This window comes from Polypterus senegalus, chromosome 13, assembly GCF_016835505.1.
Source record: "Polypterus senegalus isolate Bchr_013 chromosome 13, ASM1683550v1, whole genome shotgun sequence".
NCBI lineage: Eukaryota > Metazoa > Chordata > Cladistia > Polypteriformes > Polypteridae > Polypterus > Polypterus senegalus.
Window position 1 is genome coordinate 2,820,074 of NC_053166.1, and position 22,241 is coordinate 2,842,314.

The 22,241-nt window shown below is 55.6% G+C and overlaps 2 protein-coding genes across 2 annotated transcripts in view; both read left to right on the forward strand.

Annotated features, from left to right (window-relative positions):
- The first annotated feature begins 522 nt into the window (after window positions 1-522).
- LOC120543003 (histone-lysine N-methyltransferase EHMT1-like) lies at window positions 523-18,818 on the forward strand. The gene is made up of 27 exons (XM_039775814.1): window positions 523-605; window positions 1,167-1,239; window positions 2,426-2,979; window positions 3,996-4,128; window positions 4,223-4,353; window positions 4,507-4,668; window positions 4,770-4,862; window positions 4,957-5,095; window positions 9,195-9,287; window positions 9,377-9,519; window positions 9,811-9,954; window positions 10,048-10,274; window positions 10,689-10,874; window positions 11,000-11,082; window positions 11,372-11,478; window positions 12,189-12,311; window positions 12,393-12,494; window positions 12,575-12,676; window positions 13,036-13,190; window positions 13,268-13,435; window positions 14,066-14,210; window positions 14,345-14,422; window positions 14,597-14,712; window positions 15,119-15,205; window positions 17,695-17,773; window positions 17,846-18,021; window positions 18,111-18,818. Exons 1-27 carry the CDS (start codon window positions 546-548, stop codon window positions 18,298-18,300), a joined length of 3,849 nt encoding a protein of 1,282 aa, XP_039631748.1. The 5' UTR covers window positions 523-545; the 3' UTR covers window positions 18,301-18,818.
- Window positions 18,819-20,562: 1,744 nt separating this feature from the next.
- cacna1ba (calcium channel, voltage-dependent, N type, alpha 1B subunit, a) overlaps window positions 20,563-22,241 on the forward strand; it is a 65,909-nt gene continuing 64,230 nt past the window's right edge. Inside the window, exon 1 of the mRNA XM_039775812.1 lies at window positions 20,563-21,071. Coding sequence (XP_039631746.1) covers window positions 20,917-21,071 — 155 coding nt within the window. The 5' untranslated portion in view covers window positions 20,563-20,916. The remainder of the gene's footprint in view (window positions 21,072-22,241) is intronic.

A 22,241-nucleotide genomic window follows, 5' to 3' on the forward strand; every position in this document is an offset into this window, starting at 1 on the left:
ATCACAAGCAGAGTGCGCAGAATTATGAAAAGGCGTGTGACTGGTCAGGGCCCACTGCTGTCAGTCGGCTGTGCCCCTCTGGTTACTGGCCAGCCGGTTCCTTTTTCTGCTGTGCTTTTTGAAGTAAGCGGGTAGGACCAGGAACTCATGAATATAGCGCCTTTCATGGCCAAGCCTTACCAAGCATGTCACCCAGTCTGCCCCACTGTTGGCGCTCGGTCATCTTCACCGTTCAAATTGTAGGCAGCAGTCCTTTGATAACAAGGCTGTCCCAGTTGACCACACCATGTGCTTTGATCCGTTGGCCTCTCGAGACCCCCAGTGAAGTCTCGTCAGTCCGGGCCATGGTGGAGCGAAGGCTCGTGGGCCCCCAGCAGCAAGCGGGCAGGCAGCTCCTTTGGGAGGCCGGATGGAGGTCTGCGAGCAGCTGATTGGCGCAAGACGTCAGCAGAGAGACGGGGACTCTTATTGTGAAATGGCTCCAGCCCTGGCAAGGCTGCTTTTGTTGGGGGACTGGCGGCCGCAGACATTTTCTTGCTACAAGGATGTCAGCTTGGGCTTCCAGTCAGCAGTGGTGGGGGCCAGCGTGGGCACCATCCGTGGAGGTACAGCCCGCACAAACACCCCCTAACCCCCTACACACCCAGCCCTGCGGCTTGGCTCCGTTTGGGGAAAGTCGTGTGCGCTGCTGCAGTGGAGAGGAGGAGGAGGGGGGGGAGTTTGTGTAGCCGGGGGCTTGTCGCTGAGTGCTTGAGTGATCCCAGCAAGGGGTCTCCTGGGGTGTGGGGGGCCGGACTGTTTGAGTCAGGTGCCACGGTGGACTCGGTCAGAACTGAGATGTCCACCAATGTAAAAATAAAATGGTCAGCGAAGGTGGGAAACCCTCCCTTGACGGACACAACGCTAGTGACCCCCCCATCCACCTCTGAAGTCATGAGATAACAGCTGGGGTCCCGGGGGAGGGTGGGGGTGTGCCCCAGTATCAGAGGGGAGTCAAGAACCAAGTGGGCATGGCAGGGTTGTCTTCAAACTAGTGATGTATGGGGATGTGACCCCAGTGGGGAGATCAGCCATAGAGCATCAGTGCAAGAGGGTGGGCTTGGCCTGGGTGTCTGGAGCCAGCGGGCACGGCTACTGCCTCATTCACTTTGCCCGTCTTCTTTTAGCCCGCAGGTTCTCACACAGAAGAGCGGATCAAGATGGACGCAGTCCAAGAGGAGGTTGGCAGCATAGATGAAGGTAAGAAGTGCAAGGCCTGTGAGATGTGGGCCGACAGAAGGAAGCCATGTCTTTAAGGGTCAGGAAACCAGCAGCCATCCCACCCGCACTCCATGTTTGGACCCGGCCTGTACTGGGAAAAGCCTGAGTTGGTGAGGCCAGCAGGGGGCGCTGGCCATGTGCGTTAGTGTGTGTGCGTGCGTTAGAGTGTGTGTGTGCGTTAGTGTGTGTGCGTGCGTTTGTGTGTGCGTTAGTGTGTGTGCGTGCGTTAGTGTGTGCGTGTGTTAGTTTCCGTGTGCGCTCGCTTCCCAAAGCCCATCAAACTGACTCTCCTTGGTCGGAGCAGAACCCTGGGAGTTGTTCGGAGGGAGTACCCCGCTGTCCTGGCTAAAGTGCCCCTTAACGGCTCATGTGTGGTGAGTCTACTGGCGTGGAAATGGCTGCCGTCGCATCATCCGGGTGGGTGCTGCCCATTAGTGCTGGTTGAAGTGGCTCTGCACTCACAGCCTAAAGCTCTTTGAGGAGTCCGAGCAGAGCGGCGTGAGTTTATCAAGTTATTATTATTATTATTATTGCTACGACTTGTGGTGCCCCGACACTCGGCGTAAGTCTTCAGGGGACATGTCGGGGTCTTTTGGGAGGTGGGTCAGTGGGCTGGAGCACCTTAACCAGCACAGGCGGGGTGGCACGGTGACGTTTCCCACACCTGCCCTCCAGACGCCCTCCTTTGAAGTTGCAGGCTACGTTTCATTGATGTCTGATGGCATTTCACTTGGCGTCTTTCATCAGCGTGCTGGTAAGTGTGGTACCTGTAGGCTGGGGATGGAGCTGAATTTGCCCTTTTAAAGAGTGTTGTCAATATGGGCAGGCAGGGGACTACAAAGGCTGGCATCCCTTGAGAGATGCCAACGCTCAGCTGGGTTGACTTGACCTTTGAACCTGTGGTGCTGTCCATGTGCCTGTCTTGTGCTAATCGGCTGTCTGTGTACGGCAGACCACCCCTGTCGTGTGTGAACTGTGCCAGCACACCAGACTGGCAGGCCTTCCTCCCTGGGCAGACCATCTCGGCCTCTCCTCTCGGGTTGGGTGCTTCAGTGCCGTTTCTTCCTGCTGCGCTCACACAGGGGATTTCTCCACAGAGGCCGTTTGTCGAGGGCATGAGGGGCGCGTGTCCTCTACTCGTTCTAATCTCTCTTCTCCTTTGCAGATCGGGATGATGCCCTCAGTGAGAGTGCCACTGACTCCTCAAAGGCCTCCGTCGAGGGAGAAGTTAACGGCGCCTGTGAGAAAAACAGACTTTCGAGGACCTCGCCAGAGGACGGCTCCAGGCCTGGCCCTCGGGACTCCAGCAGTAGGCCTGTTCACGTCGGGGAAAATGGCCTGTCAGAGAAGGGTGATGGGGAATGTGGCTGGCTGAGCTTCCCGAAGGATGCGGACCCCATGCAGACCTCCATCACCGGCAGCAATGGCTATCTCTTGAACAAACAGCCCTTGGCCTCCGAGGCCACGCTGTACAGGACTAGTAACTTGACGATGAGCGCTCCTCTCCTTGGCCACGCTGCGAAAACGGTGGGCAGTGGGAAATCTCGGGGTATGAGTTCGGCAAGAATGGAGAGCAGTAGCGGCGGCAGCATTGGCATGGCCCAGGAGTTGGAGGAAACGTCAGACACGGAGAGTCTGACCCTGGCCAGAGACCACGACTCTCCAAGCAAAATTCACCGGGCGCGCAAGACCATGTCCAGGCCTTATGCCACGCTGAAGGTTAGCCACACCCCCGGGGGGGCGGGGTTTGACGTCATTGGTTGCACGTGTGACGGCTTAGGACTTGGATGCAGGAGGCTGGTATTGCTGCAGCCATACTTTGGCCTTTGGCATTCCCAGCCACTACTTGCCCATCGTCATCTGCCAATGCCAAGTGCAGTGTAGGGCTGGCGTAGGGTCTGCTCAGACCAGGCTGCCCATGTAACTCAAGTGCCCTTGGCAGGAGTCTCGTGGTGGCATGTGGTCCACCGAACACTAAAGCCGAGCGAGATGAGCTGTTCAGGGTGTGTGAGGCCTCGTGCTGGAATGGAGTGTGCTTGGTCATGCCAGCCTTACCCATGCGGTGTGCTCTTTGAGCCCTTTGGAGTCATCTATTTACTTTCTAAGTCCTGGTCATTTGTCTGCTGCTGGTCTCGTTTCAGGGTCTCTGCTAAGTGCCTTTTTTTGGGAGAGGATTGGCATTGGTAGAGCTGCCCCTCGCTTGTGTTGTTAAGTCTGTAAAGTTCTTATTGGCCTGTTGTGCCCTGTCTGTGAGAGAGAAACTGAGCCTCCTGGGTCCGTGATCTGGAAATGGCCCACCACCTTGTGACTGAAGACATGAATTGCTGAGTACTGTATATGGAGGGCCGAAGCTTCATGAAATGCCCTGTCAGGGGCCCTCCAGGTTCACCCCCTGAGCTGGCAGACCGTGGGCATGACACCTCGTGCTACTGTGAGCTGGCGGACGTGTATTTGTGCAGTGCGTTGTATTTGACCCCCACTGCATGCCCAACCTGCCTGGACAGGGGTCTCTCTTTGAACGGCCTTTCCCAAGGTGTCTTCCATTTTTTTCCTTGTTGTCTTAGAGAGTCGAGGCTGGGGGGCTGTCAGATGGCAGGGCCTGTTAAAGCCCGCTGCGGCACTCCTTGTGTGATTTTTGGGCTACACCTAAATAAATAAATAAATTGTATGTTTTGTCACATATCGGCCTCGTGGATCTTAACAGACCCTCGCTCTTTTTACCCCTGACTTTCAAGCTCCTTAATAAGGAATCAAAGGAGGCGACGGAGCAGAGAGAAGCCGCCGCGGCGGAGAGTCGGGCAGGGCCTGAGCTGGGGAAGCCGCTGTCTCGGAGCCAGAATGACTCGGTCACCTGCAGGCCTTCTTCAGGTAAGAGCACATCGTTCGGGGGGATTTGAATCGTGAAGGCTCTGCGGCGGGCAGCCCTGAGCCTCTGACAGTCTCTGCTCTCTTCTACTGGCAGTGGTGTCTCGCAAAAAGAAGCGGAGAATGGGAACGTACAGCCTCGTTCCCAAGAAGAAGAGCAAAGTGATGAAGCAGCGCACTGTGCTGGAGATGTTTCAGCACTTGACGCAGCCGGTTGCGGAGAGCCAGGTGAGCCTTTTGCGCGGTTTCTTTTCACGTCTCTGGCCCGGGGTCTTGACGGCCTTTACGATGGTTTGAGCCCCGTGCCAGACTCCCAACCCACTGGGTTGAGGTGGTGGTCTTCTACAACAGAGGAGAGTAATCTGTCCTTTAACCCTGCAGAAGGAAAGCCCTCAGGTAAATGGAGAAGCGGCAGAAAATGAATCTGAGGACACGGACTCGGATGAGGAAGAGGATGAGGAAGAGCAGGAGGAGGGAGAGCAGAAGGAGGTTCCACAAGCAGACAGAAAAGAGGCTCTTGGGACCACCGAAGGACCATTCAGGGTACGTGTTGACAGCGTCCTCGGCTGGGCCCTTCATGGGGGCTACAGCAGACTTGACTGCGTACGAGTTTGCCTGATGCTTTCCTTGTGTGTCTTCGGTAGTCGGATGAGGTTCAGGAATCGGACGAGTCGGCTGAAGAGGAGGAGGAGGAGGAAGACGAGGAAGTGGAGGAAGAGGGCAATGACTCTGACCTGGTAAAGTGTCTCGACATGCCTTCAGGCGTCTGTCTTTGAGCACAACGCAGACACGCGTTATTCACCCGCATCCTGTGCCCACCTCTCTCCTCAGAGCTCGGAGTCCAGCATGAAGAGGAGGCTCAAGAAGAAGGGCAAGCATGAGAACCCCTGGCTTAAGCCGACTCGCAAAAGGAAACGCAAGAATAAAGCCAGGAGCAGCACTGCCTTGGAGGAGCACCCGTCTGGAGCAGGTGAGCTGTTAGAGGGGGTCTAAGAGGGGTTAGCCTGATGGGTGTCTCCTCTCTGGTCCTCCTGACGGAGACGACCAACACGGCAGCGTTAGAACTGCGCACGTAATCTCCACACTGATCGTCAAGCTGCTGCCCATTAGACCCCCGACTGAAGCGTGGCAGCTTCCTGCTCGGCCCCTTGTCACCTCCTGACAAGAACCGGCCGTTGAGCCCAACAAGCATTCCAGTCGCTCCACAATGGTGTCATGTTGAGTTCTGAAGTCCGCTGCGCTGCCTGCTAACGTACGCCGTGTCTCTGCGTGTCTCTCAGCATTCGTGCCGAATCTGCGCTGGTCACACTTACGTCGGAGCTTCGAGTGGTCAACACAGAATTCCTGTTGAGTTAACGGCCTGGCCTGGCCAAAGGGGGGGTCTGTTAATGTCCGCTTACTTAAACTGAAAAGATTCCTCCTCTTGGCCCGTACCTCCCTCTCCAGTAATCCCCAAACTTTTTAAGTCAAGGCCCCAAAATGTACCCTCTGGTCCACTGGGTGCCCACTAATTCAGAGCCAGTGCTCCTTGGGTCTTGGCTGCTGCTGTCAGCAGTCACGTGTAACGGTGGTCCGGTTCAGTCAAACGTCACGTCGTCTCCGGCCTGACCTCCAGGACTGAAGTGCCTTCAAGTGTTTCCAGCCTTATGCTCTTGGGCACCACTGAAGGTGACATCTCGTAATTCCCACCCCTGACCCTAACAGTGCATAGGGGGGTTTCAGTGAGCGTTTTGTGTGATTTTTAAATGGGAGTAAAGACGAGGGTGCTGAACACATCTGTCCCTTTAATTTACAAACGTGTTTTACGCGTGCGTATCAAGCAGAAGACCACCTCCAGTTCACATCCGTAACGCCAGGTCAACGTGAAGGCTGAACCAACCATACGCTTTGATTTCGGGGGTCATTCGTGTCACCCTGGGGTCCTGTTTTGATAACTTCACTGCATTCCTGTGTTTAAGAGTTCTGGACATTGGCAGCTTTCTGCGATGGACTAGCGTTTATAACACGAAACCTTAAAACATGCGTGTTTTATTATTAATAACCAGCAACATCTTGATTGTGTGGTTTATTCTGCATTAGTCAGCCAGTTTGTAAAAGTGATGGACCATCAAACAAATCTAATGTCCGATTGGCCTTCTTGCCCGCCGCTGTCTGCACCGTGAACCCCGAGTCCTAGTTAGGCAGAGACCCTGCGCCCCACGGAGACGAGCATACGGGCCTGTTGGTGTGCTGCTTGGACACTGGCCCAGTCCTGTGACATCCGTTAGTTAGCTTCATGAGACAGGGAGGTGGCCGTCTGCGTCTGAGGGGCCATCTGGGTACAGGACAGCAGTGCAATTCATGTCAGCTGCCAGCAACAGCCTGCAGTGGCTGTGCCCCCTCACGCGTGGTCGGTAGGCACTCCTGGGGACGGTCCTTTAGCAGATCCGTCCCAACTGCTGAACACACAGGGTGGTAAAGGCAGCCCAGGCCTTACTCCGTGATCGAACCCGCTCCATTGGGCCACAGCCCCACCAGACGCACGCTGTGCCCTTCACTCTCCGACGTGTTGAATGCCTTGATGGCGTCACTTGGGTGCCTTGTGAGAAGCTCGTGATGGTTTATTGTATGCAGGGTTAGGTTTAGGTTTCTGCCAATCACTGTCAGGTCACCTCGTGTTTCCAGTCACCCCTGAAATGTCACCAAGGGTGTGAGATTCAGCTGTGCTGTTCGTCACTTCTCTGTACCCATATGATGCTTTACCCTTTGCCAGGCATCAGATATACTTGTCTCAGGAATCTTGGCCACTTCCATTGTGACTTTTCAGGTCAAATTGAGTTCCCTCCTTCAGTCTTTCCTCATTGCTAGAATTGGTCTCTTAACGCCACTCAGGGGCTGACATTATGATTTGGCATCTGCCGTGATGCTGGTACCCATTAAGCCCCTGCCCCTTGTATGGCACTGACCGACCTAAAGTGGCGGCTTTGAGTCCCAGTCTGGTCCTGCCAGTGTGGACTGTGCATCTTTCCTCCTGAACGTGTGCTACTTGGTGTCTGGTGCCCAGTGCCACTGGGATTGGCACAGGCTTGTGCAGACATGAAGTGGTAGATAGAAGCAGGCTCAGACATAATGAGCTCAGCGCTTGTGAGGGTCACAGTGTAAAGAGTGAACATCAGCTTTGATCTGCCGAGACCTCCTCCCAGTCGAGCTGGGGGTCCTTTTCCAGACCTGGCAAGTCTGTTTCTGGGTGACTGGCGGCTCAGTCAGGGTATTGACAGATCTCCCATCACACCCCACAGGATGTGTGCACTTCAGTCCTCTTCTGTCTCATTTTTACACATCTGATTTGTCTTGACCTGGCACAGGGGCCTCGTGCAAAATGATGTCATTAAAGTGCCATCTGAAAATGTTACCTGCCTACTTACTACGTGTTTATTTAAATCATCCTCTGAATTTAAAAAGAGCTAACGGCTCTAAGGCACTGAGAACTGAGCCCTTGTCAGTGAGTTGGGTACGCGGCTCTCTGTGCTGCCCTGCAGTGGCGCTGGCACTTCCCTTTAACTTGTGGCTCGTGCCCGATTCCATTCCTACGTCACCCTTGACACTTGCGTCCATTAGATGTCATCTGCCGCAAATGGTCAAACAAATGTCCCGCCGCACGCCCAAGACGAATGTTTGTCTGTCTGTCGTGTGCTCCCGTCAGAAGCCGAGTCTGACATGGCAGTGTGTGTGTACTGCAGCCTGTAAGAATGGGCTGGCGTGCGGGTGGGTGGGTGGGTAGTGTGGCCAGCCCCTCAGGATCACCGTGGAATGGTACGTGTTGGCACAGCGGGACAATGGGGACACAACTGCAGCCATGTCAACAAGCCGCAGGCGGATGTGCAGTTGTGTTCAGTATGTTTAAAAAAGTCAATCGCGCCTCAAATCCATTGGGAATGCTGCTCATTCTATTCCAAATGCAAATGTGAAGGAAAATCGGATCAAATTTGTGTTCTTCCTTTACAGAAGGTGAAGAAAAGGGAATGTTAGGCTGTTCAAGAAACTGCAGTGTCGCCGTTCCTCTTTACAAACTCACACATTCACAGTACAAACTGATATTTTGTTGTATAGCCTCTTTTGCTGAGACTTGCTGCCCGTCTCTGCTGTGCCAACCTCTTATGCCAGCCCAGGATGATTGGACTTGCAGTCCACAATTCTTCTGCATTTCTTGGTTTTGCCTCAGAAACAGCATTTTTGATGTCACCCCCTCCACAAATTTCCCACTGGATTTAGATCCAGGGATTAGGCTGGCCACTCCATAACGTCAGTCTAGTTGCTCGTTTACTGCTTTGTTTGGGGTCCTTGTCTTGTTGAAGCCCCTGTTTCAAGGGCATTTCCTCTTCGGCATAAGGCAACGTGAGGAATTCAAACTGATCCGTGATCTCCGTATCGGGGTGATGCGCCACTGTCTTCACAGCGAGTTCAGTGTTGGGGGGTCGTCCTCTGCGGCCACCAGACCCAATAAGAACACTCTCTCTTTCATCAGTCCACCAGATGTTGGCGCCATTTCTCTTTGGGCCAGTCAGTGCCAGTCAGTGCGTTAGCCTCTTTTTTTCTAGCGATGGGACTGCCGCTAGCTTGGCTTCACACAGGGGTCTTCTAATTGTCACTCAGGTACTCACCGGTGACCTTAGACCTTCTTTGATCTTCCTGGAGCTGATCCTTGGCCATTCCAACGGCAGTTTTCCATTTTCTTCCACGTCTTTTAGGTTTTGGTTGCCATTTTAAAGCGTTTGTGGTCATTTTGGCTGAGCGGCCCGTCATTTTCTTCACATCTTTGTATGTTTTTTCCCCTCTCCAATCAACGCTGTTGTTCTGAACATTGTGTGGAGCAATTTCAGAGAGAGATGCACTCTGACCAGCATGGACACCATTTGTGGCCTTCCTGCCTTAAGTGACACTGACCACGGAGTCACAGCATGCATGTCATGACTGCTGGTTTTCTGTTACTACTTTCTCCACCTACCAGTAAACTATTTGCTGTTTTTGCTGAGTGCAGTGATTGCTCAGGTTAGTCATGTTGGTGAGACTTTGTCTTGTTGCTTTGCCAGGTGTTGTGGCCGAGGAGCAGCATGATGGCTTTAAGGAATACACTGAGGTGCCACTTGACTCGCTGGACCTGGGGCTGTCGAACCCACCCAAAGGTAAAGTGCACACGGGGTGGGGGTTGATGTACCTGGGGGCCTGGTGGCCTGGGTCAGCGAGGTCCTCACGGCCGCTTCTCTTTATCAAGATCTTTCGGATTTGGAGCCAATGGATTCCGATGGTGCGCAGGAACTGCCCCTATGCAGCTGTCGCATGGAAACGCCCAGGAGTCGGGAGATTCTCACCCTCGCCAACAAGAAGTGCATGGCCACTGAGAGTTCAGATGGAGAGGTAGGGGACTCGAGGGTCCAGCAGGTGAATGCAGATGATGTCTGCCGTTGGCTTTGTGTGGCACCTGAATGCTTGAGTCGTGCTGTAGCCGAAGCGCATTGTCACATGGTTCGAGCCTCTGCCAGGCCTGGGTAAAGGAATGGGAGAGTGAAGTCCGGCGTTTCAGAAGTGCAGTGCAGCCGCCACACAATGAGCGGAGGAGCCCTGCTGTTGCTCTTCACCGTGGTCACTAGAGGGCGCCGAAGTGCAGCTTGTCGTTGCCTTCTTAACTCTCTCTGTGTCTCTCATCAGCTGAGCTGCTGCTCCAACACCGTCATTAAACAGGAGATGATGCGGCCATCCAATAACGTGCAGTTGCTGGTCTTGTGTGAGGACCACAGGGCTCGAATGGTCAAGCACCAGTGCTGTCCAGGCTGTGGATACTTCTGTACTGCTGTGAGTGATTCAAGAGTCTGGGGCAGGGCAGAGAAAATGCTTTGACCAATTTGATGCCAGTCTCTTTTATTTCTCCCTCACCATTTGACTTAGGGAACTTTCATGGAGTGCCAGCCGGACAGTAACATCTCCCACCGCTTCCACAAGGAGTGCACCTCCATGATCAACAGCCTTAGCTTCTGCCCGCACTGTGGAGAAGAAGCCACAAAGGCGAAGGAGGTCACCATCGCCAAGGCAGACACTACCTCAACTGTACCAAATAGTCCCAGACTGGCAGAAGTGTCCTTGGCTGATGGGATGGTCGACACAACTACAGAAAGGTAGGGGCTCTGGTGGTCCCTTCCTGGACAGCCTTTGTGGGAGGGGGCCACTCTGTGGTGTTTGCATAACTGGAGGTCTTGTACTTGGCCTGCCTGTGCCAGTACTTTTGCCTGTAGTGCTTGGGTGGTGCCCATTGCCATGGAGATTGTGTTTCTGATGCTTACCCGTCAATACTCGCCTTTCCTCGACTGAAAATCCTTCTGGCTGTCGGTCTGTGCCAGCCGTAACTGTGGCTGGATGCCAGTCCCCCACCATACCTATAAACAGACTGGCAAGTGTTTTGCTCACCCTTGACCGTTTTTTTTGGTGGCCGGTGGCCGCTCAGCCAGTCCTCCCTGACCAGTGAAGCCTCAGACATAAGTAGGTTTTGGCCGTGCCTTGGCTCACCTGGCGGTCCTTTTGTGTTCCATCAGCTCTCAGATGAAACTGTCATGTGAAGACAAATCCGATAGCGCCGCCTCCAGGAGCTCCGAGAGCTGCGACTTCTCCGCACCCTCCATGTACTCCAAAGGGACCCCATTTCTGTGTCCATCAGGTCTGCCGCAGAGCCCAGCCAAAGAGACGTTGGAGAGCATAATCATTGCGCTGGATGCCGAAAAGTGAGTGCGGCGATATCTGAAAACGTTTGGGGAGTGGGTCACACAGCAGTGCCCACGTGCTACACCCTGGGCGCTGATGCTGAAGTCACATTTGTGTCACCTGCTGTCCGTTCTTTTCCTTTCAGGCCGAAAAAGCTGCGTTTCCACCCAAAGCAGCTGTACATCTCTGCCAAGCAGGGGGAGCTCCAGAAGGTCCTTCTGATGCTCGGTATGTACTTGCTTGTGCCCGTGCCTGTGCCATGCTGCTCCTGTAGATCCAACCCAGTGCCATCATCACATGCTTGCTGTCTGAATGTCATGCTCTGTTTTGCTTTTCATGGCCACCACCTTGGCAGTGCAGTTTTAGGCATGACAGGAGCGAGCTGCCTCAAGTGCCCCTCCTAAGGCCCCAAGCCACATTTCTTTACATGCTGGGTAAGGGTCAGGCATGGAGAAGGGCGCCAGGGGCAACTGTTGATTAATGCGCTCTTTCTTGTCTTGTTTGTGCCTTGCTTCAGTGGAAGGAATTGACCCCAACTTCAAACTGGACAGCCAGAGCAAGCGTACGCCTCTGCACGTGGCAGCAGAGGCCGGCCATAAGGAGGTCTGCCACATGCTTATTCAGGTAATAATAATTCTTTGCATTTATATGGCGCTTGTCTCACTACTCAAAGAGCCCAACAGAGCAGAGTCCCTATTGGCATTTACGGGATTCGAACCGACAGCCTTCCGATTCTCAGTGCAGATCCCCAGCCTCCGAGCCACCAGTCCCAGTCCTTTGGCTCTACATGACTGAAATCCACACTTCAGTCAAGGCTGAGACCTGTGTGGTGTCCGAGCACATGACAGGTGAGGCTGCTGTGCCACCTGGCCACAGGACAAAGTGGGCACTTGGCTCTGATGCCTTCAGCCTTGTTGGGACGTCGGGCCATCTTAACATAAAAATGAAGGCGTTGGTGCTGTTTGTTGTGATGAGTGACCTGCGGCTGGAGGTGTCGCACCGAGTGCCCGAGGTCCACTAGAAGGCCTGCCACCTTGGTACGCGATAGGCCACATCTGCCTGGTGAGACTGCACTTCACTCCAGTACCCCGCCACGTGGCACACTTGAGCACTTTGTCAGCCGTTTAGCCCTGGGCTCTGCTCACACACCACGACTGCAGGCCTATTAGTGCGCTCTGCACCTGAACTTGGGCCGACTGATGCCACCATCGCTCTAACGCTCACGAGTGAAGGATGCTGTGGTGGTCTCCAGCTGTCCCCGTGATGTCCAGTCAGTCACCACGCAGAGCGTTCTGCAGGTCTGCCATGGTTGGTTCCTCTGTTTCTTGTTCCAGGCTGGGGCCAACCTGGACATGTGTGATGAGGACCAGCGCACCCCCCTGATGGACGCGGCTGAAAACAACCACTTGGACACTGTGAAGTATCTCCTGAAGGCAGGAGCCATCGCCAGCCATAAGGTCCGTTCCTCCGAGCCAGTTTAGTCCTTTCGAGTCCCAGTGTGTCTCGTCCCTGACTGTCTTGTGCTCGTTGACTCACAGGATGCTGAGGGATCGACTTGCCTCCATTTGGCAGCCAAGAAGGGCCACTATGATGTGGTGAAGTACTTGCTGTCCACGGAGTTGATTGACATCAACTGTCAGGTGAGAGTGAAGTGCTGGGTTTGTCTAGGAAGTCCTTGAGGAGCTTTGGCTGCCAGCTGACTTGTCCGTTCTGATCTCAGGATGGCGGGTGGACGCCCATGATTTGGGCGACCGAATACAAGCATATTGACCAAGTGCGGCTACTTCTGTCGAGTGGGGCTGACATCAACATTCGCGACAAGGTGAGATGAATGAGGAGGAGGAGGCGGCACACAATTAATGAAGGGTCGGGGCGTGGCCAGTGGCAGCAGTAACGGCCCACGTCATCACCCTGATCTTCTGCCCAGAGCGTGTCTGTCGGGTGAGTGCGTGGGCGCTCAGTAGGCTGGGTCCCATCACTTTCCTGTCTAGACAGCTGGCCGATTCCGGTTGATGATGGAGCCTTTCATTGAAGTTCAGCACTTCAGACATTCGGCTCTGGAGGGAGACCCTGTGTCTGCGGTGGCCCTCGGCACTTGAGCGAGCGGACCCCTTGCGTGTTCTGACCCCGCCCCGCTCTTCATCTTTCTTTCTTTCTTTCTTTCCTCTTTTTGATCAACAGGAGGAGAATATTTGTCTGCATTGGGCTGCCTTTTCGGGATGTGTGGACATTGCTGAGATTTTACTGAACGCAAAGTGCGACCTCCATGCCGTGAACATACACGGAGACTCCCCACTGCACATTGCTGCCCGGGAGAACAGACATGACTGTGTGGTGTAAGTAAGAGAGGGGGCCAGGGGGCTTCTCACCGTCGGGTGTGCCGTAGACTCAGCTGACCACTTCCTGCTTTTAGACTCTTCCTGTCTAAAGGAGCAGAAGTCGGCTTGAAGAATAAGGAGGGCGAGTCCCCCGTCGAGTGCTCCAGCATGAACTCGGACGTGTGGCACACGCTGCAGGCGAGCAAGAAGCTCAAAGAAGTGGACCCCGATGTGAGCAGCACGAGTGACAAGGTCATCAACCGGTGAGTGTGCCAGGCCCCAACGTGACCTCCAGCTCTGCCGTTTTATTGGGTGAGCTGTCATGTTTTCCTCCAGATGCTCACAACTGTCCTTTGACCGATTTTCAATTGAGACGAGGGCCGGAAGTGATGCATTGTGGGATGTCTGACATCCCCGGTAACGAGTCGCACAAACGCCCGCATTCATCAGGCATTCGCTCACGCGCTGCCAGCCTGCTGGGCAGGGGGCTCTTTAATCCAGGAGAATCCAAACAGAACTCCCAGAATCCTCTCTGTGCACTCAGACGCGTGACTCTGTCGGGTCAACAGGGACATCGAGCTTGGCCGAGCTCAAGGTGGCACCGGATTGTTCCCAGACCCCCAGCAACATGCAGACTTGTCTCACGGCCACCTAATCAGACTTGGGGGCACACGTGGGCTTTAATTACGCAAATTGGGTTGGAGTGTGAGTGAGCAGGGACTGGCCAGTGTGGAGTGGACATGTCATATTAGTTAATGGTCACCGTTTCTGAGCAGAACGACTGATGGTGCCCACCACCGTGTGCCAGGCTCTGGGCCAGTCTTTTCATTGTATCGCACAAAGGGATTCTCGGATTGCTGCGCAGACCCGTGTGACTCGTATTCCTTCCACAGGGACATCGCCCGGGGCTACGAGCGAATCCCAATCCCTTGCGTTAATGGAGTGGACAATGAGCCGTGCCCTGACAACTACAAGTATGTGCCAGAAAACTGTGTGACGTCGCCGATGAACATCGACAGGAACATCACGCACTTGCAGGTACGCGGTGGGGGGGCAGCCTGGGGGCTGATGGGGGTGATTAGCAGTGGCTCTGCTGTGGCAAAGTCACCGTGCCAGGGCTGCCACCATACAGGGTGCCCCCTCTCACGGGGACCTTCTGTTTTGTGTTCTAGTATTGCGTCTGCAAGGACAACTGCTCTTCTACAAACTGCATGTGTGGTCAGCTGAGCCTCCGTTGCTGGTACAGCCAGGTGAGTCACGGCAGGCGGGCAGGACCTTCATATATAGTGCCACCAGTCACAATCATTTGGCATGTCTTGAACGTGATGTCGGGGTTAGCTGAAGCCCGTAGGATGGCAGAATGGACACACGACCCCTGCGTTTACCTTACCTTGGCATTACCCTTTGTGTCTTGTTGCCAACAGGATGGACGGCTGCTTCCTGAATTCAGCAAAATGGAGCCTCCTCTGATATTTGAGTGCAACCACGCCTGCTCCTGCTGGAGGTCCTGCAAAAATCGCGTCGTGCAGAATGGACTCAGGTGGGCCTGGACCTTCCATTCCACAGAATATTAGCCGTGACCTCATGATGAGCAGCGCAAGTACGCTGTGTCACCCCTGTGATTACACGGAGGGTGCGCTGATGAGCGCCTCTAGTTGCTCTACGGTTTCATTGCCATCTCCTCCTTCTGAGGCCTAAACATGGCAGCAGTTAATATGAGAACATTAACGACGGCGGGCCGGGCGCTTAAAGTCTTTTGTGTGAAGTGGGCTCGTGAAGGGAAGCACAGCGATGGCAGGCTGCCCTTGGCCAAAGCCGCACTACATTAAGGGTGTGGCTGGCATTTGCTGATTGTCCACATGGTGGCGCTGTGGAGTCTGTGTGTGTGTGTGTGTGTGTGCGCCTGCCTGCCAGGCCTCGACTCAACTCCCAAGTGTCTTTTTCAGGGTTCGCCTGCAACTCTTCCGCTCAAAGAAGATGGGCTGGGCAGTGCGGACACTTCAGGACATCGCCCAGGGGACCTTCGTTTGCGAGTAAGTGCCTCACACTTGGGTTACGCAGTCCCTTTGTCCCCCCTGCATTTTACACTATGGGTGAGTTGAGAGCATAGCTGGGGGGACTCAAAGGAAGACCCTCTAAGCACATACCGTTTGTCCTGAGTAGGGGACAGTAATGTCCACGAGGTCAGTTAGTTGTCCAGTCCTGGAAATAAGCCAGGCGGTGCATCACGAGACCCTCTCACACCCCACTTGAACTGTGACCTCTCGCTCCTTGGCCAGCATTTTCCCCAATTAAATGTGGCAGTGATTGGGTCAACTCACAGGCACTGACCAGATTTAAAAAGGGAGGAGGGGGGGCGGCCAGCAGCTTTATAAAGTGACCCGAGTTACGTCCAGTGGCCTTAACAAGTCTGTCCCATCTCAACACTTCCCATGAGAGCTTGCCGTGCCCCCTTGGGTCTTTACGCTGTGCTGCGCTCACAAACCCAGATGACCACCAAAAGCCGGGGGGCTTCGTGTATACACAGTGTGTGTGCGCCCGCTGCGAGTTTATTAAAACTAAACTTGGCGTAGCCCCCCACACCACCTCATGGTAGCCCCCCACCTTGCGTGCACACGTTTCTGTTTGCTTCTGCACACGAGTGACTCCCGGCGTCAAAGCAGCGTCGGCTCGATGACACGGGTTTTATCAAATACACCGAAATTGATGGCACGTTGTTGACAGATTTAAGGCACTTGATTGTCATCCTTCTGTCACAATCTAATGGACAGTCTGGCCATTCGGCGTACCACCTACCACAGATGATGATGATGATGACGACGATGACTCGCTTCTCGGTCGATTTCCATTTCCCAGAGCTCACTCTGTCCTCTTGGCGCGGTGTGCTGAACTGCCACCGGCTTCACAAAGGCGGACTTTGAGGAGTTTTTAGTCACAAACGTCACCGAGTCGCGCCATGCCACCTGGATAAGATGGAGAGAGTGCCAGACTTCCTCACACTGGGGTTGAACTGGCAAACCTCAAAGTGCAAATCACAGCCATGTCCGGTTTTCCAAATGTAATCGGAGCGGTCAGCTGCCAACACGTTGCTATGGTAACAGTGCCGGACAAGTGACATCAGCCAGGGAGGAATGAGCTGACATCACATCAGCTGCAGCAGGGGAGCCCATAAAAACGGCAGCTCCGCCCAGTCACAGGGGCTTCTAGTGACAAGTGTGACAAACGTCAAGCAGTTCTTGTGAGGGTGGCGAGTCACCAGAAAGGAGCAGAGAATCGATCAGGTGTGGCACTCGGTGCCAGCGCTACGCTCTAAAGCCGCCTTCACAGAACGAGTCTGCTTATGTAAATAGAAAGTGCGGCTGTACAGTCCACAGGGCGTGTGGCACAGCGCAGGGTGCCACTCAATCGTGTCATGCCCATACCTGAAGAGGCGCACTATGCTGACCCTGAGCCACCACATGACTTCATTTGAATGTAATTAGTAAAGCTGGTAATCACGGTCACTCCTTCTTTATTTCAGACACTCTGCCACTTTCGAGGGTCTCTGCCAGCGTCTGTTGCTGAGACCGCTGCCTAGGCCAACAAGTGGGGCCTTTTTTCTTTTCCTGTGCATTTTCCATTATCTTTTAACAAAACACTGAACAGAAGGGGCCATTTATCGTGATTTGCATATTAAAATAAGCACGATTCTGGGAGGAGTCAGGGTGGGGCTGTCAGCACATGCGTTCAACTTCACGTCCATTGGCATTGGTGAAAGGGAAGTGTGTGGAAGTTGGCGTCGCACAGCTCTATGCATTTGGATTTGTTTTGTGGGCGTTGTACGCATGGCATTCTACACGCGGGCCCGCCTCCGCCCTTGTGGATTTGAGTGCCAGGTGTAAACGCGTGGTCTGCTAATTCATACACGGGTACATCCAAGGAATGAGGCGCGTGAGACCCCCAGGCCTCGAACCTCATAGAATGACTCTAAGGATTTGTGTTTTTATGCCATGGTGGTCTCATGAAGATGACTGGCTCGCTGACCCCCACACTCGCTAGAGACAAGGCCACTCAGTCCACACGTCACACCCTGGTCAGCTAGGGTATCTGTATCTGAAGCCCAGGTGGGGGAGGTTAATGGGGCTGATGCCCAGAATGCCAGCTGGTTAGTCGTCGAGGCTCCAGAAGATGGTCAAGCCAAACTAGATTGGGCACCAGAAAATTTGAAGTGGAACAGTGCCAGGTGTGGACACAGCTGTTCTCAGCAACGTGGCCTGCCACCCTGATGTCACACCTGACAACCTCCTGAGCGTGTCAACAAGCAGGCCCACAAAATGGTGGTGTGCCCCATGATAGCCAGAAGCGAAATGGCACCAGGTGGCTGCCCGTGACAGGAAGGTGACCTTAGTCTCCACTAGGCACCTTTGGCTCATGCCGGCGCTGCCCAGCTCTGTTACCAGGGCTGCCCTCGGGCTATCAGTGTGGCCTCGTCATTTGTGCCCCCCTTTTCTTCTCACCCCCCTCCTTTGATCCTCTCGTTCAGATATGTTGGCGAGATCATCTCCGACTCGGAGGCTGACGTGCGTGAGGATGACTCCTATCTCTTTGACTTGGACAATAAGGTAGGCACAATGTCGGCTCGGGCGGTGCCACATCCGGAGCGCAGTGACACTTAGACTTGTGTGACCCTGCAGGTCGGGGACGTCTACTGCATCGACGCTCGCTTCTACGGGAACATAAGCCGCTTCATCAACCACATGTGTGACCCCAACCTGTTCCCGGTGAGGGTCTTCATGTCGCACCAGGACTTGAGGTTCCCACGCATCGCCTTCTTCAGCACCCGGCACATCGCCGCCGGAGAGGAGATCGGGTAAGTGGCCGCCATCGCCTGAAGCAGCGGACCCTCGGGGTCCCGTCGGCCCCTCCAGCCAGTAAAGCCGTCTTTGCGCTCGCCCGCAGGTTCGACTACGGAGACCGCTTCTGGGAGGTGAAGAGCAGGTACTTCAGCTGTCAGTGCGGCTCCCCCAAATGCCGCCACTCTGAGGTGGCCATCGCCGCGCGCCACTCGGAAGCCGAGTCCCTGGACACCCTGGAGAACGGCGTGCCGGACACCAGCTCGAGCAGCGCGGCCCCCTCCAGTCCCTGCTGAGAACCCCCGAGTGCCACCTCCTACTGCCACACAGACTGCTGCAGCCGACGAACCCCGGAGGGGCACTCGGGTGGGCTACGGACCCTCCCTTGGAAGCTTTCTTTCTTTCCGTGCCTGTGTTTTGGTTTCTTTTTTTTTTTTTTTTCTTTCATTTGTTCCTGGCGCCCTCTGCTGGTCCTGCAGGCATTCTGGAACTGGTTGAGGGTCCCCCGGCCAGTTGTCTGCACTCTGCGCCCCCCAATGGCTTTCCCTCATCCCCCGAGGGCTCGTGTTTTTAGCTTTACGTATTTCTGATTAAACGGCGCCGACGCCTCTTTTCCGTTTCCACTCCGGTGACTTTTTTTTAAACGGTAGTTGACCCGGTGGCCGCCGTCCGGGCGCCCCAGACTGTCCCCGTATTTAGGTGGCGCGTGCGGAGAGCGGCCACTAGTGGCGGGCGGGCGGATAGGCAGGCAGGCTGGCAGGACGAGAGCCGAGTCCGCTGCTTGAATCTTTTTCAATAAATTTCCTACTCCTGAGTCTCGTGGCTCTGCTTGTTTCCGGGCCGCCTGTGGGCTGTCAGATAAGCCGAGCAGGAAATGCCACTGGTGCCCAAACAGGATCCGCGGTGCCCCCACCCTCCTCGTCCTCGTCCTCCTCCCAGGGCCTTCAGTCTCACTGCTGACTTGGACTCGACATGAGGACCTACTCGAAATGGGACGAGCGCCGCTCCACGTTGGTGTATGGTGAGCCTTGGCACTGCCAGGGGCACGGGAGGGAGGGAGGGGGTGGTTATGGGTCATGGCTCAGGGGTCTGCGGCCCTCAATGCCCTTTCTTTCTCCACAAAGCGCTCCGTGCTGCCACCTTCCACAGCTGGAACATGCTGACTTTGGGGGTGGAGTTCGGCTCGTGGGCACGAGAGCCTGGCACCTCTGTGGCTTCACAAGGGGAGAGAGTCCAGGACGAGGTGGCGCAGGGTGAAGACCTGCCTGTGGATGACGGTGCCCCCGAGAACACCCCCTTCTTCTACAGCTCGCTCACCCACCTGGTGAAGGCGGTCGGTGGGTCAGGATGGCAGCGTGAAGGCAGAGGGGGTTTGATGGAAACGCACGAGGAGCACAAGGCCCACGTCTCGGAGGTGTCTGAGACCTGGAGTGCCAGGTAAGTGGGAATTGGGGGGTTTTGGGCAACCTCGAGTGCCTTCATTCGGGCCTGCTGATGGCACTGTGCCCACTCCACTCTATATAGCGCCTTACACGGTAGTTAATTGGGACCTTAGGCCGCCTCAACCTGATGGCTCATGTTAAAGCCTGAATAGGGCACACCTCTGGACCAGTGCCATCCCCGCCCACATCCTTCAGGGTTCATGGGCCTTAGCAGCGGGCACAAAGGTACTCCACAATGTTGTGCCCCCTCTGCCATCCCCGCCCACAAATCTCAGGATTTATGGAGTTGATGGTGTTGATACAGAGCAGGGCTTAGCAGCTGGCACAAACTGGGCAGAGAATACCATTTGTCTCCAGGCTTCACCCCTGGCGCAGAGAAATGCCCCCTGTGCCATTTGCAACCACATACCTCTGGATTAATGGAGTTAGTGCTTGAGTCATAGCGGGACTTGGCAGCTGGTACAACTTGGGTATTGCATGCTGCCCAGGCTCTGCCCCTGACACAAAGTATTGCCCCATGCCAGCTGTACCCACAGCCCTTAAGGTTTTTTTTAGTTTTAGAGTTGCTTGAAACAGAGCAAGGCTCAGTAGCTGGTACGAATTGGGCAGTGGGCCACTCCCGGCACAAAGCAGCGCCCCCTGTGGGAATCGGGCGTCCACCGCCATCGAGTGGCCGCTCCGGAGTCAGTCGAGGACAAGGAGCATGCGCCCTGGGGGCAGCGGCAACCCCAGACCCTCACCTGGCAATCCGGAGCACCCCTCAAACCTAAGCTCCCGTGCCCAGGTGCTCGGCCACGCCAGCTCGGGGGCAGTGGGCAGCTCGAGCAGAACCGCCGTCTGGAGCGGCCAGGGCGGCCCGCGGACAGCAGCAGCAGCAGCGGCAGCGGCCCAGGTGGAGCCGAGGCGCTCATTGGCTGCGCGCCGTCACGAGGGCCGCTTCATAGAGACTGCTCACATCACAGAGCGCGTCTGTTCACGCCGAGCCCCGAGCCGCAGCACCAGGAGCCGCCGCTGCTGCCACCGCCACCGCCACCACCGCGTCCATGGGATGCGCTTAAGGAGATGCGAGCTCGGGCGGACCGCCACTGATCACACACGTGGGGGCAAAGCTGGCTGAAGAGCACCGGAGCACCGTGGAGCTCGGCTGCCGCAAACTTTAGGCGACGACAGAAGGGCGTGGGGGACAACAGAGGCAGCAGCGCCAAGCAGGCAGGCAGGCAGCGAGCGACAGCAGAGCCAGCGAGCCCGCCCGGGACCGGCGCCCCCCAGCGCTCTCACCGGAGCCGAGGCTCACTGTGGGGATGCGTCTGCCCTCCGTCTGCTGCCGTGCCAGCCCCGCTCGTCACTCTCGGCTCCGTGCCTTTGCAGAATGGCTCGCTTCGCAGACGACCTCCCCGCTATGGAGGTGGCGGGGCCGCAGGGCCCGGGCGAGGGGGTGCCCGCCAGGGGGGACCCCAAGGAGCGCAGAGGATGTACAAACAGTCGATCGCCCAAAGAGCCCGGACCATGGCTCTCTACAACCCGATCCCGGTCAAGCAGAACTGCTTCACAGTCAACAGATCGCTCTTCATCTTCAGCGAAGACAACATCATCCGCAAATACGCCAAGAGAATAACGGAGTGGCCATATCCTTTAACCGGTGCTACCGGGTTGGGGGTCGGTAGGGGCTATGGGGTGTGTGTGCGGGGAGGGCGCTCCGTCACTCACATCTGTGGGCTACGCCGTGCACCGGGAGAGCCTTCTGTCTAAGCGCTCGTTATGTCCGGGGTGGGCTTTTGGGGGTGTCTCGCTCATCCGTCCACTCCTCAGAAGAGTCACCTGTCGGGCCCACACGGGGAGGCCGTGGTGGCCAAAACCTGACAGACAACCAGGGGGCTACAAGTCTGAGGGACCACCGTGTAAAATCTACGAGGTGGACGCGATCGATCCTCGGGGTTCCTAACGGGAAGAAGGAGAAGGGGCTGGATTCGGCTCCTCCCTAAGTCCCCGCGAGCCCTGCGGCTTTTTTCCTTGTGGTGCCTTAATGTCGCACGGCTTCCCGACGATGTTTGTTCCACTTTTATTGCCATCGTAAAGCAACCGTAATTGTCAGCCCGTCCGGCGACATCCACAAACACCCGTCGAGCGAGACAACGCCACCTGATGCGCAGTGCGCATGCGTTCACCGCGTGGTTAACGGTAAAAAGAGGCGATGGCTCTCCGGAAAGTAAAAGACCTCCTCCCCCACCCCCGCCCCCATCGCCCACCGCCAGCGGTTATATAGTGCCTTTCGCATCTGACTGGCACTCTGTCCCCTGTAGAGCGCCTTCTGTGGCCAGCTAGCTAGTGTATAATGTCTTTCACGTCCTTCTGTCTGTCTGTGTGCCTGTCTGTCCCTTCTATTGTGGCTTCACATCTGTCTGAAGATCGACCCCCATGGCGTCTTTACACGGCCGGCCTGCTGTGGAGCCTTTCACGTCCGTCATACGCAGCACTTGACTCTGCTTGTCACCTGTCTGTCATATGGCACCTTTAACACGACGCTTGTTCATCCATCTGTCTACGTGTCCATTATATAGCGCCTTCCATTTCTTATCCGCCTGTCAAAACCCTCCCCGTTTGACCTCTCGCCTGGTCGCCTCGATTCGAACCCCCTTAGTAGGGGGCACAGTGTGACAGGCGCGCTCTGTGGGCGACCCCACGACCGGGCCGAAGGCTGAGCCTGCATTCGGGCGGCACTGCGGAGGGTCCTCGCCGCCGACCCGACGCTCATAAGGTCGCCCAGGAGAGAAGCCGCCGCAGCAAGGCGTGGTCAA